Below are 15,316 nucleotides of genomic sequence, written 5' to 3'. Positions count from 1 at the left end.
GATGAGAGGCTGTAAAGACAGCCAAGCCAGGCACTTCTGTCCACTGAAGAGGCAATAGACAAACACAGAACATAAAAAATTCTGTTTAAACTTAGGAAAAAAAACTTTACTGTAAGGATGTTCAAATACTAGAACAGATGGCCCATAGAGGTTGTGGAGTCTCTGTCCATGGAGATACTCAACACCTGAATTACCATGGATCTGGGCAACCTGCTATAGCTGATACTGCTTTAATGCAACGGCGCTGGACAACACTGTCTCCACAAGTCCCTTCCAACCTCAGCGATTATGCCAGTCTCTGCCCAAAAATCATTTTGTGGGTGTTTGAGGTCACAGACTTCTGCAATGAATTTGATTCAAATGTTGCTTTTAGAAATAACTATAACACATGCACCAGACAACCGTGCCACAGGGTGGTCTGCTTTTCAATCCGAGTAAAAAACAAGCACCTGTATCTTCTTGACAGCTGTACCCCTACTGCATAATGCAAGAAACAACTTTTTTTTTTTTTTTTGGAAAAAAAGAGTAAAAAGTACTGACTTTGCCAGCAATGCAAAACTGAATTTCAGTTAATACAAAATTGCATATCAAGTGCTTCTTCATGGCTAATCTGAGTAGACTGCATTCAACATGCAAATCTATTTAAACTCAGCTACATTTTTCTGCTCTCTGGAAAAAAATCCAATTAAGTATTTTCTTAGGTTCTTGGTTCTTCAGAGCATACATGTTGTTATCCCTGAATTTGAAGAACTATTTTTCCCCTTCAACTTTTATTTTATCATTATTTCTAGGCAGTTCACAAGGACTCGCAACAATTTCAACCTTAGTATTGAGCTTTGAGCAACTCATCAACTTTTTATTTTTATTTTTAAATACACTAGGACAAAAGATTGAATTATCCTTAAATCACTTTCTAACCTCACTGTCTCAGTCAATTTCTGACTGGTGACTTTTGTTGTCTCTTACTGTTGTCACTTAATGACAGATAGGCATCTTACCTAGTTAATTATCAGATGAAAGTTTTTTCATACTTCAAATTAAGTGCTTCCTGTAGCCACTATTTGACCTATATTAAAACAAATGGAGATAATTTTCTTTTTTTTTTTTTTTTTTTTTTTTTTTTTTTTAAGTTCACACACAGCCTAACTCATTATGTTGTTACATAGGACAAACACACACTTAGTAAGATTAAATCTTTTCTCTCCCGAATTGTTCTTTTTCTACAGGATGCTGCCTTTTCTTCAATATGCCTCCTTCTCAGTGATATTTTCCAGCATAGCTTTTTGGGGAAAAATCATATAAAGACATATTTAAACTTCTTCAACATGACAGATAACATACTCTTGTATATTTCATTATGAGTTCAGCAGAATTTAAATAAATGCATTAGGACCTCATTTCTCTAGGGTATTTTAATAGGCTGAATTCTTCAGAAACCACGAGTACTTTAGACGCCACTGCCATACTTTACAGGATGTCAGACCTAAAGGAATACAACTGAGGAAAGGAGTAGTAGAGTTCAACATTTATCACCATTAAGAACATTTTTTAGGATTAAATTCCTCAGCAAAATGAAAAAATGCTAACTATACACAAAAATGTACAATGAATGACTTGAATCTGACTTGGTATCATTCCCATGATTTGCTAACATGACTAACAGGCTGGCATCTGATATAGGGATGCATACTGAAGAACAGTACACACAAACACTGTGCTGATTTCAAAGGAACCTGTAGCTATTAGAGCTTAAAATACAAGGTCATTTTGGCACACTAGTAGCATGGCCTAGCTGATGAATAAATTAGGCAGCAAGACATTTTAGCCATTGTTGCATGGACAGGTAAGGAAAGGTATCATCTACCATCATCATCAACAAACACCAAAAAGCAGTATGAAAGAAATGTCAATATGTTCTTTAGTCCTAGAACCAGCAGAGTACTGATCAGCTAAAATACTTGGTGATTACTACATCTTGCTTCACAGTTCAGTCCTTCAGTCACGTACCTTGTTCAAAGCTATGCTTCTACAAAGGATGCGTAAGAAATTAAAAGGTTTTAAGATCAAGTGAAAGAAAGGCTAAGCAGTATTTGAAAGACACATGTGAAGAACATTCATCAAAATGAACAAAACACCACTGAGGATGTTTTAGGCAAGTCTGGTATAGTCAGAGACATTTAAGGCAAACAACTGTTCTATGTTGTAAGATTTCATAGTCCACCTGTACAATATGCTCAAGCTGAACAGGATGTCACCAAAAGGAAGGACAACGGACAAGCATGGGACCTGAGCAGTGCAGATTTCCTGACAGAAATTCCACGTCATATCCTCACGTCATGCTCTGTAGGAGAAACCTGACTGAGAAACGTGAGTTGCAAAGACCTATCAGGTACAAAAAAAGCCCTGATATGAGAAAAGAAGGTTGGCCAATACTTGATAGGACTTGGTAGAGCTTAATAGACAGATGGTTGTGTTGAAAGCAACACAGAGAACTTCAAAGCTGCTTGAATTCAAACACAGTTAAGCAGCCCTGGACATGTGGGATTTCAATCTAGGCAATCTAAAGGAGCCACAAGAAAACATTATTGTGCCTTTTCATTTGTCTGTTCAAAGTGCTCTCAAAAACAGACACTGAAGAGGACAGCAACCACCTCAAAGCAAGCAGTAGCAGAAAGGATTTCCAGAGCCCTGCTTAAGTGAGACATCCAGACAAAATTCAGACTGTACAAGAACAGCAGCACACGGTCTGTGTCATCCAGCCAGAGTATGGCACAGTGTCCTCAAGAAAGAGCGTCCTCCTGAGGAGGTGATAAGGTACTATCCAGTCTTTCATACAGTTAACAAATCAAAATCTATGAGGACACCTGCCATCTTAGATACTATATTTCTGTTCAAGCAGAGCAGTACCACTGGAACTTTTTGCTTGAAGACAGTGAAAAAGCAGTCAACAGAAATAAACGCCCAGAGGCCATGTGTGCCCTATCAGAAATGATGTTCTTATCAAATGTCTGTGTGTCTTCAGTAATGAAGCAGGAAGCTTCAGTTACTCTGGTCTTATCAACGAGGCAAAGGATGTCCCCCTAATACAACCTCTAATAGATCAAAGGACAGTGCATTAAATGGGTGATCATTAATGGACTTATCCTAGGACTTGCTAGTTGAGCAGAATCCCTTAGATGCTTCAAAGTTGATGTTCTTATTTTATGGTTCACAACACTTTAAAATATCTTATTTTATGAAGCCACACAGAATTGGAAAAGGAGAACAACATAATTCATAACTGATTTCAACACGTTAGCAGTGTAAGTTGTAAGATGTGTGCTGGCAAGGAAATACTTGTTATAAAGCAGCCAAAAAGCACGATTGCTCTGAAACATATTGACATAAAATACAAAAATGGCTGTCATCGCCTTTATTTCTCATGCCCTTCCTAGTTTTGTGTTACCAACCAAACAAGAAAAAACACAAATCCAGTTCTTAAGAAGTCAGATACTCCTAGCACACATCCTGGACGAGAAGGAAGTTTTCCTGTTATTTCCTTAGCAATCACTCATATGCAGAAAGATTAAAGATGAGGTAAGAAGCAAATTTGCTAAAGATCTTATCTGCAGGAAAAAAAAAAAAATCAGAAAACTATTAAACAACAGACCTTCTAGAATCTTTTCCTCTGTTTTGATTTGCTATGTGTTCAGGTAGAAGTGGAAGATAACTTTTTAAAAATGTACTACATCCATCTCCTAGTATCTGAGGACAGCCTAATATTTTCCAGTTTTCCATTTACGGTATTTTAGGGGTATTTAATGAAATTATTTTATGAAATGCTTAAGCAATCAAATCACACTCTTATTTCAAGACTTCATACTCGTCCAGTTTTAAAACATGACAATATACTAGGATTTGGAAGTATTTGTTGATTATGGTACATTAAACCATTATTAGAGAAAATATGAAGGTCCTAGCTTTGAAAGAAGCTATACCAACATGAAAAAGGCATGCATTTCACCATAACTCAAATAGTTATTATCTTTCTGCGGGTCTTATTAGTAGTCACATTTCAGAAAAACTAACATTTTCCTCTCTTTAGATTGCTTAAGACATACGTATTTCTCGCTGCAAAACACTTATGTAAGGACCTTTATTACTGCATGACAACACATATGAAATACAGGAAACAGCAGTAGGAACCTGCAGGCTCTGAAACAATCTGTACCATATATATGAACAGTTAAAATTGTTAGACTTTTATTCCCTAAAGTAAAACATTTTTGATTGCTCAATAATACAGAACATTATTAGTCCATTAGTTACTTCTTTGTTTAGAAGCCTCAGAAGACCAAAGTAGCACATGGGTTGAAATCACGCTAGGTTTCAACCTTTTAATTTCCTTCTAGTAGTGTCTGAAGTAGATAACAACCACAACAAAAATGGTAATTTCTAAGCTCGATGTTTTCCCTAAGGTAAATTATTCGTGCAAACCACAGAAACTAGTAGCAGGTTTGAATACTTCGCCCCAAAAGAGGACACAACTTCTGGTACCACTCAATAAGCAATAAGCACAGGAGCCCTAAGAGTCAAAATGAAAGCCAATTTACACTTGTTCTTACCCCCTAGCCTCCAGCAAATAATCAATCACATACATGTTCTCCTTTCACAAGTTCTTATTGAAAACATTCATATCTTTCGAATTTTTAGAAAATTCTGACAAAAAAAAAAAAAAAAAAAAAAAAAAAAAACTTTATATACCTACCACTCCTTCACAAAATGACAATTATGCTGTCATTTTCACTTTGAGTAAAATTATTTTACAAAAAATCTTTTATGTTCCAAAACATGACGCTAATTTTACTCAGGCTTTACAGTATCACCAAAAACAAATGCCCTCATTTTATAGATAGCAAATCTCACCTTGGTATACTCATCTTTGGCCTTGGTAAGCATCCTTAAGATATCCACTTCTTTGTTATTAGCAGAATTCATGATCATTGGGGACACTCCTGTTCCTGTGCCCTGCTGTGCTTTGAATTGTTCCTGCTGAGTTAGGCTGAAAGTAGGAGACAAGAGAAGAAAATACAAGACAAAAAAAAAAACAACAAAAAAAAACATAAAAACAAACCATAAAATATAAAAAGTTTAACTACAGCTACTTTACAATAATTAAAAAAACACAACACATTTTCACCCCCCAACTGTATTAACAAATAATAAACAAAATCTATTTGATACCTATATCAAAGAATAATTTGACCAGGTGTGAGAAACATTTTGCCCAATCTTGAATACTCCAGGTCATAGACTAAAATTTCCATTTCTCTGTCACAATTTCTATTCCCAGAAGAAGCAGAGAATTTGTAATGTTATTCAGTTTGGCTGGTGGTGGAGGATGGCAAACACACACAAATCAGTCATTAACTACTAGCAAATGACCAATTTCCTGCCCCAGCTGTTTTATTATTATTGTAGAGTGCTGAGAATTTAAACACACGGCCAATTGGCTGAGCGACAGGTTCTGTGTGTTTTTTTCTTTAAATCTATATGCAACACTGCTATTATAAACCACTACACATGGTTTACAATAGCATGAACCCTCTGAAAACTAGTTTTTATTGTAGTAAATTACCAGTTTGAGAGTAGCTAATCACCACCAACTGCAACTTGAGCTAGTTAACTAAAATTAGCTGTCAAAAAAACTGGATTTCCTAGAGTTCATTGCTTATTTCTGTAAATTCATCCCCATCAATTATTTCTTGGGTCACAACCGACTCATTTTAGAGCTGCAGAGCATACTGCATAAACAACAAAAAACCCCAAACAAAACCCCACCATTGTCACAGTCTCTGTTTAACAATGTTTTGTCACTGCAAGATGAAAAGCAGCAGGTAATTCTTTAAAAAGAGATAGAGAGGAAACACAACTAACTTTCCATCCAGTAGTTTGTAACAAATCCAACCTGGATCATACTGGTAGAAGAGTTAAAGCACTTTGCTATGAATCAAGATGTGCGAGGACGAGACTTGGCTGGACTTGCACTGCAGGACATGTAAATGGGCACTTGGTACTTTAGCAATCAGAATTGATGTCGCTTCCTCAGCACGCTTCTGGCTACAGAAACGTTTGCTAAGCAGGCTATTAAGGCTGATGCAGACAACCTGAAAAGGAGAGATTCACAGCTCTGACTGTGCCTTTGCGCTGCACTCTGTTCGTACCTAATGCAGTTGGCTTGACATGCTCCCATGGCTTTTCTTGGGCTGGCAAAGACCTGGCCTGACATCATTGTTCCTCCTATCCCTTACAAGAATTGTGACACAATGGTTATGTCCAATCCTACATACCACAGACGGCTAGTAAATCTAACGTGCCCGTTCCTATCATGTCTCTTTACTATATCCTCCATATTATATCTCTGTAAAAATGTAGACTCTATATGTTGATAAAACCTGCAAGATTTCAGCTCCTTCGTCCTCCAAACAAACATAAAAACCTGCAGAATGTAGTCATAAGAAAGGAATCATTGCAAACAAGGCAGTTGTTAGAGCAAGCAGAGGGTAAAGCGGGATGATGCGCCCTTGATCCTGGACACGTGGAGAAAGCAGTGGTAGCGAAAAAAATATCCATGATAACGTTCATTAAAAAATTATCCATGGTGCTGTTAGATTAAAATACAGCTGAGAATGCAGTTTTCTATGAAATGTTAATCTCTGATTTCATTGCAGAGTTAGAGCTGTACAACATATATAAAATATCCTTTATATGTATAGAAGAGTCATAAATTCAAAGCTAATTGAAGTCTTGCTTTATACTCTGAAACCAAGTGAATTCTACATATATATTGCTAAAAAAGCAGGAAGCAGGAACTGAGCCGTGGCGTAGAAAGAGGATAAAAAATACAAACTGTATTATTGCAGTATGCTTTTGTAATAGTCCATACTTACATTGATATGAGAAGAAAAAAATAACAGCTACATTGAAAATCCCCCCAAATTGAGAAACTCATTACCACCACCACCACCCTTCCCACCCCCCAAAGAATTCAGAGATCTGTTTTGTAGAATTGTATCATCAGGAAACAAATCAGATGATCTGTTATATTATCATGTAGCTGGAAACCTGCATGGCAAATTAGGGAAGAAGTATTGCAATACAGTGACTTATTTCTGTATATATAAAATGCAGGTGTGTGACAATTTTACTTGCAACAAATTCTGTGTAAATAGGCTTAAAGTAGAAACCATCCTGGTAATATAATGTGCATGTATGTACAGAAATACATACATAAAAAAGCACAGAAAGTCTTGTTTACCCATCACTTACTTTTTCATGAGCTCTGCAATTCTTTGGCATTCTTCCTTATCATAAAACCAAATCCCATATATGGACACTGCAAATGCACATCAAACACAAACTATGAGAATCTTCTCAAACAGCAATTCTACCTGGTAGATATTTAAAATTGACCTGTAAAATTTTTTATTTTATTTCTGTCTTATGCTTTCCCCTTCTATAAACACAACTCAAACCCTCCAGTAAAATCAAAAAAGATCAAGAGGTGTATCTCTACTGATGTACGTCACCAGCTCTGAACCTTTGATACAGGCAAAGGTGTTTGATCCTTTTCTTCAAAACACTAAACCAAAACTAAAAGTTTGTTTTTTTTGTGTGTGTTTTCTCCTTTAAAAACTTTACTTCTGTCAATTTTCCAGTTGTCCTATCATAACCACTGGACCCCAGTGGCTAGTGTACTACAGGCTGTGCTGCACGCAAACATAAGCAGGCAAGATTTGTTTAGTTTTCAACAACCATCAGGCCTATCTCATATATCATCAAAGTTGTTAGGGTAGTACAAACCAAGCTCTGCCTCCTTGCAAATTTCCTGTAACGCTGTCCATTAGTTTCACCTCCAAAGAAAATCTCCATCTAAATTCAGACTTCAGATTGTGTCCTTCACAAAGGTAAGTGCCTGCAGTTCCGCCCAGCAACACCAGATTTGAATCTACCAGTAGTCCAAAATTCTCAGATGTATGCACTGCTAGTGAAACCATCATGATGAGAATAGCCATAATGCAACTGTAACATGGATCTTCCTCTCTGCACCCTGCAACATTGTGCAACGTCCATGTTCCCCTTGTATGATCTGGTAGCAAATGGGTAGGCACCACGTTTCTCCCCTGCTTCCCCTCCTACAGCAGCAAGAGATTTCCCTTAATCTTCCTAAGATAAGGCAATTCCTAGCATGCCTTCTGACACAGGAGGGGCTGTGTCTATTTGAAAGTGGCGTAAATGGATGTAGTATCTGTTTTAAAATAATTGCAACACCGACCCTGATCGTGTAACATTTCCTTTTATCACAGGAGTCCAAGAACAATCGCTTCTTCTTCGCTTCCAAAGAACTGAAACTCCGACATACAAAGCACAAGCTGGTTTTCTTAATGTCTGAAAAGAAACTGAATGTGCAGCTGTTTGCAAGACGCAAGTGTAATATTTATCTCTATCCCCCTTCAGACTTTCAGCCACATGTCTTCTATACAGCTAAAAATGGTTCAACTACTTAATATAGCATCCTGGTGAAAAGCCTTTAATTTTTTTATTTTTATTTTTTCTCGTATCCCAACACATAAAAACCCAGGACCAGCAGAGAACCTGAGATGATTACAAACTGCAACCATCAAGCTAGGAACCTGTCCTGCTCTCCACTAATAAAAAAGATAAATTTACAAAGAATACAAATTTCACCGCAAACTTTCTAGCGGCATGAATATGCCTTGTGTCTTATTGGTATTAAACAGATTATTTTTTTCTTCACCCTCCATCCTTAGGCTGTGTGTGACAAAAACAGAAATTCAGATCTAAGTGGTAATGGTAAACGTTTAAAGGTTAAAACTGAATGATTGAACAGGAGAGGTACAAAAAGAATTCTTCCACTGCAGCACAGAAGAAGAAATACTGTCTCACTTTTAGGCCCAGATTCAGCTATCAAGTTATCCAACGAGAGATTACTGTCAAAAACAGAGAAATAACATATCAAAATCAAGTATCTTCTGCTCCCCAAGTGAACCAGCTACATGAGTAGCAGCTAACAAAATACCAGTAAGGAGAGTTTTATACTGACAAGAGGGCATACATCTAGTCATCCACATTCAACAGTTCCCAACTCATTTCATTTACTAAAGGAAATGAGATTTAGTAACAGACTGATCACATTAAAGGGAAAAAAAGGCACAAAAAGTTATGATGCTGTTTGTAAGACTGAACAAAGTTATAAAGATATAATGCAGCAATCAAGTCAACAAGATGTAGTTAATATTGAATTGGAGTAAGCTACATAGGTTAAATCATCTAACTGCAATCACTTCATGTTAAAGAGCATCAATCTTTAGAATTTTTAGATTTTTAAACAGGTAGGCTGCTTCTTCTGGTACACATTAAAAAAATTGCAGCATCCATTCTATTGGACCTATGATGCTGGACCTACTGAGAAAAAGAAAGACCCAAAGAAGGTTATACCCACAATAGTATTTTTAACCTATGCCTTCCTATCTTAAAGCATGACTTGAAGCATGCCATATTAATTTTGTACCATTCTACTCTAATGCAAATGTGATCCCTTTGACCACAATGCAGTCTTTATAATTATGATGCAACCAAAGGATGTTCCTTCCACTTTACTTGGGTTCAAGTAGCAAAGGTGGCTTGTCTGTTCAAGTTTGACATCCTGCTCTGCAGGATAAAGCAAGACAGGATTGCAACAAAGGAAAAATCTGCAGTTAAGACAGCTGCATGCTATCTTAGAAAGACAAATACCATCTCTGACGCTGTCCCAGAGATATTATGCAATGATATGCGAGTTGTGAAATGTCATCTTAAGTGGCTGTCATTGAGTGTGTACATTTCATGTCCGGTTCTTGATTTGAGATCCCAGACCTGGGTGTAAGATTTGAGTGCATGACCTGCAAAAACACCAGCTACTTATAATCACAGCTGAAGTCTGTAGAAAGTGTTTTTGAACTTATGAATGATAAATATATTGGACAAGTTACGCTGGAGTAACTTGAAGTCAGACACTCTGCATGTAATGGATCTTTGTAATTGTAACCACTCTGCTCCAGGATCCCAATTTGTAAAGTGGGAAAAATAATACTTCTAATCTGAGCAAGGTACAACAGGTCAGCTTATTTATAAGTCACCAGCTATTACATCAATGAGTATCACAGAAAACAACAATGAAGAGTTCTGCCCCTACTGCAGAACTTCTGCAGTGCCTAAAAAGGCAACAGGTCCACATGTAAGTAATGAGGAAAAGCCAGAATCCCAGGTAGTCACTGTTTACCTCAATGTCATTCAGACTATTTGATGACTGAAGCAAGGACCATGCTGTAAAGAATTACGAACACGTAATTAAAAATTCTCTGAGGAAAAAAAGAAAAGATTGCACAAGCAACCTTGTTATATGGTTGTTTAGGAGTGCTTGATTTTGCAGCCTTTTAAACACAACATTTTGCTTAGCTAAAACAAGATACAAAAAAAAAAAAAAACCTGCATTATTTTACTGCCATATTGATAGTGATGTGGTTCATCCACAGGACTGGAACCTTCAGGTCTCTTGTTTCTCTACATTGTAGAAAGCAGCACAATACAAAATACTTATATATAAATGTACATATTTCTAAACAACAGAAATGCAGATTAGATATGTCCTGCTATTTCTGGAAGTTCTGAGAGAGGACTCAAAATTCTTATAATGTCCCAGGCACAAAAATGCCAGCAACCTAAAACAGTGCAAGAATCTTCCAACCAACCTAAAAACTATATTTTGATATGATCTTAACTTTTCCTAAAAAGCTGGTGAAAAAAACAAACCTATCAAAGCACTGAATACTTGCTCCTTCATTTACAGGTTGACAAAGCTTCTGATCCCGTTATTAAGGTATCTTTTAACATAGACAAGGAGAAGAATGGCTTGGTATTTACATTATTTCAAATGTTTAAAACTTCATATATGAAACAGCCAGGAAAAAAAAAAAAACACACACAACAAACAGCTACTAAAAGGTAAAGCATACTGCTCACAGACTTCTTAATGCAAGTAATCACATCCGGAGAGTAAAAAAAGCTTTTTAGTTTTATTGGTCAAATTCAAGCAAGGAGGAACTGTTCAATTAACTTTCTCAAAATAGACAAATAAAAAACAAAACAAAACAAAACAACAATCCACATCATGTAAAAGCCCGTGAAAACCCCTTTCCCCAAAAAGGGATGGTTAGAGAGTGGGCAGGGACTAGCTACGCTACAAGTCAAGAATAGGTTCCTCACCACCATCTGTTTAATTGTACCTGGAACTATGCCTTAAACACGTGATTTATTTATTTTTTTTTAATGGACCCTGAAATAACCTTGTGATCTTCCACAGTCATGAAAGTTGGCTGACTAATTCAGAGACTTCCAGACACAGAGCCAGCAAATATTTCTGATCTCATGAGGCAAAAAGGGACAACTCCGAGACGGCGGATTGTTTATAAAATCATGTCTGCAACTCCACGGTGACAGCCTCGACTTCTGGCAGATTTTAAATCAAAACATATAGGAAATGCCTTAAAAAAAAATCAACTCTGTAGCAAACAAACAAAAAAGACACTATCTGAAAAGAATATCCCCTGAATAGCCTCAAAGCTAAAGTTACGATAGCCTTGCAGGAAACTTCAAGTCCCACTGATGCATTTATTTCCATAAAGCCTAAGAGATGCAAGAGTCCACCGGCAGGTTACATTTTGGAAAATATCCCAAAGGCAAACACAATTTGCAAGATTTCCTTTAAAATTACATTCTGCTGATACAACAAGACATTTTTAGTCCCTACACAGGAATAGTGTCTATGTAATGATCCATCTAAACTAGTGATTTTTTCCCCCCTCCACTGGTTTTCCAGTTGCATATCCTGCCATTGCATCATCAGTTCCAAATACTTTTTAAATCATGATGATGCATTTAAGACATTAAAAAAAATTAAGACAAGACTACCGCTACAGGGGCCAGGCTATCAGTTTTTAAATTACAAGCTGTTCTTAATAAATCCACTATTGTTGTTATAATTTGTTCATAAGTAAAAAGCGGTTCTTATTACTATTTCACAGTGGATTTCCAAAACATCCACATCAGACTGGATCTCCACTGCCTTTTACAACAGAAATGATTATACAGTCTCACTCAAGGAACCTAACAGCTAAGTGAAGAGATAGTAAGATAAACAAATTGTGGGTGAAACTACCATTCATTCCATTTTTGATACAGAAAAGTGATAGATGCTGCCTTTGAGAAGTGAGGAAGTCTTCAGCAAGGCTGAAAACGAAATCCAAATATCCTCAGCCAACAAAAGTATCCTTCCTGTGAAAAAATGTCACAGGATGGCTCTGTGGAAAGGAAGAGTAACTCCTCAAACTCTGAAACTATTACCACTACCAGCTTTCCAGTACCTTATCATCTCTGCTGATTTCTACTACTAACCATTAAAAAGGCCTTCAATGCACACTGCAATGAAATCAGGCTCTCATCCGAATGATCTGAACATAATACAAAAATGCCATCACACAAATATAGGCTATATGTACATCCATAACTTCTCCTAGCAGAAAAGCTTACAGCAACATAACACTGCCACAAGTAAAAGAGGGCAAACTAGAAACCATGCTCCCTTCTTGATGCTGTGTACAAAATTGTACCTCATAGCTAAAACAGAACACTCCTCAGTCAAGGAGGCGGTGACAATGCTCTCCCCATTCTGAAGGATGAAAAAAAGCTGGCTTTTATTTTAAAGAATAGGAAGGAATTCTACCCTCACCTTCTCAGTGTCCAGCCTTTATATTTACATCCTGCTTTTCAAGGTTAAGGAGAGCGGCAGCTTCTCTATGTTTCTCGTCAAGTATCTGGGGTATACACATACAGACAACTTAAGACTTTTGTTGTTGCAGGTTAACAGCTAATTCCATATCTGTAAATACAGTTCTTTTACTTCCCATTTCCCTATTACTATCCCCATTATCTGGGGATAAAGCCTCCTCCATTGTAAATGGCATACATGATTGCGTGGTAGAGGACTCAACAGGGTTTGAATTTTGCAGTTTTCATTTATAATTTAGTGAAATATAAGATTACGTTTCCAATGATTTTAAAGTGCATGTCTGATGTACCTGCCATGGGTTGAAGTACATCTTTAATACCAGAGCTACAGTAAAGTTCAAGGGCAAGTCGTTTTCCAAACTCTGCTGGTGTCATTTATGGTGCAATTTTTTTTTCCTCCCAGTAAAGAAGAAAAAGAATGAAAAAAAGAAAAGAAAGGAAGAATATTTTAGCTTTAAAAATGTGTTCAATAGCAAGTAATTTTTTCCCCAACTCTGTATTTTTACTATAATCAGTCTGATGAGCTATTACTGCAAACAGTTTGATTCCAGCAAAAAAAAAATAAAAAATGAACAACTTGAAAATAGGCTTCATGAAGAAGATAAGCAACCTCAACTATAGATATCTGTAATTCTGACAATTGCAATCTCATCTCTTATTTCTCCACTGCATAGCTTCACATCCTAAGTAATGTAAATACATTTGCAGATCTGGAATAAGCTCTTAACCTGCAACAACAAAAATCTATGTTGTTTGAATGTACACTCACACTTGTTGCTGTAGTAAGTGACATCTAAAAATACTGTAATATTAACATAATTAAAAAATGTATTTTCCCATTTTTATACTCTGTACGCTCTAACATTTTTGAGGCAGACAATTTCTTATTGTTTCCTACACCATCTCTTTACTACTGCGATGGTCAGAAAAATAATCTAAAATAAGCAACTGTAAAGTCAACTACTCTTTCTGACATTTCAAATGTTTAGTTCATATTTACAGCAGCGCTTACGTATTTTCTCTTGTTGATTTTCCACAGTCTCGTAACACGTTATATTAAATACATTAAAAAAAAATCTTCTCTTCTTCTGTTATAATCAGATGTTATGTTGACTTCATAACATCTGCTCACCTGTAGAGCGAGCTGGTGTTGGAAACTAAGTACCTATGATTTTTAGGAATACAATATAATTCCATTGGAATAGAAGGGACATTTACTGTTCTCGTTAATTGCAGGTGAACAGTATTAAGTCTATTCCAATTGTGGGTAGGTTCATGCTGTTAAGTTAGTTATCTTAGGTTCATGCAAGTTTCAGTGGATAGCTACACCTTGGACCCTTTATCATTTACTTATGACCACTGTAAGTTTACTTGCTTGAAAAATGAAGGATTGTTACATTTTATCCTTTAGATTTTAATAAAAATGTTTAAAGTATATTTTATGACCTATTTCTTCTTGTGAAAGTTGCAACTTAGTAACTTATTTCATAATGATTCAAAAATCTTTGAACTACCTTACTTCTTATTTTTTTTTAGTGTAATGATTTTTAAAGTATTTGTATATCTTTTAAAATTAATTTTAACTACTGAAGTTAGTGTTCTGATTACTGTAAAAATTAGCAGTTTACTGACTTTTCTTCCACCACAAGACATTCTGTGTGTTTACTTGAACAGTGGGAGAAACAGAACGTACTTCTGAGATGAAGTGTGCCACCATAAAAATTAAATTTGCATGGTAAAAATCTCCTTATTTTAAAACTGTAATCCAACAGATGAAATCATCAGAAAAATCTGTATTTATCAAATTAATTCTATATAAGCAGCTAGATGCTTCAAAATACTGAAACAGCACTGGGACATATCCTGCAATTTATGAATTGCTAACTATAGAGATACATTTCAATACATAGCAAAATTTGGAGTTGCGCGCTGTGCAATTTTCATTACAACAACTGCATTATTCTCAAGCAAAGTGGCTCGTTACATTGTGCTTCAGAAGTCTGCAGTATTTTACCATATGCACAATCCTTTAGGAATAAAACATTAATTATCGTCTTTTGCTTCCCTATTCTCTCCCCTCCTTCTAACTCTCAGTGAAAATTTGAACCTCATTTTTTTTCTTTATGATAACAACATACAAAATATTGAGAGAAGACATAAAAAAAAACAAAACAGAAGAGAGATGACAACTAAAAAAGAAGCAAAGTACTGCAAGTAGGTATGCAATGCTTTACATAAAAATCCACTGTTGCTTCTCTAATTATGAAATTTCATGAACCTCTCCACTGAGAGATGCTATACGTTCCCGTGAAGAAGATTTAATGCTGTATGTTGTTATGCAAATAATCCTGAAATTTTACAGAAAGGCAGTTCATTTGACAGAGACAGAAGAATTGGTGTAGATCATCAAACTGAAAGTCCATATCCTGTG

At 36.2% G+C, this 15,316-nt stretch overlaps 1 protein-coding gene across 3 annotated transcripts in view; it reads right to left on the bottom strand.

The window, feature by feature from the left end:
* Positions 1 to 15,316, bottom strand: part of DCP1B (decapping mRNA 1B) — a 44,495-nt gene that overhangs the window by 13,905 nt on the left and 15,274 nt on the right. For all 3 annotated transcript variants that reach the window (XM_084499871.1, XM_084499870.1, XM_084499872.1), the window contains exons 4-5: positions 7,309 to 7,375; positions 4,906 to 5,041 (exon numbers count right to left, since the gene is read on the bottom strand). In XM_084499871.1, the coding sequence (XP_084355997.1) occupies positions 4,906 to 5,041; positions 7,309 to 7,375 (203 nt within the window). The remainder of the gene's footprint in view (positions 1 to 4,905; positions 5,042 to 7,308; positions 7,376 to 15,316) is intronic.

This window comes from Aythya ferina (genome assembly GCF_964211825.1).
Source record: "Aythya ferina genome assembly, chromosome: 1".
Lineage (NCBI taxonomy): Eukaryota > Metazoa > Chordata > Aves > Anseriformes > Anatidae > Aythya > Aythya ferina.
The sequence above is the reverse complement of the archived record's forward strand: the minus strand, read 5'-3'. Positions and strand labels throughout refer to the sequence as shown.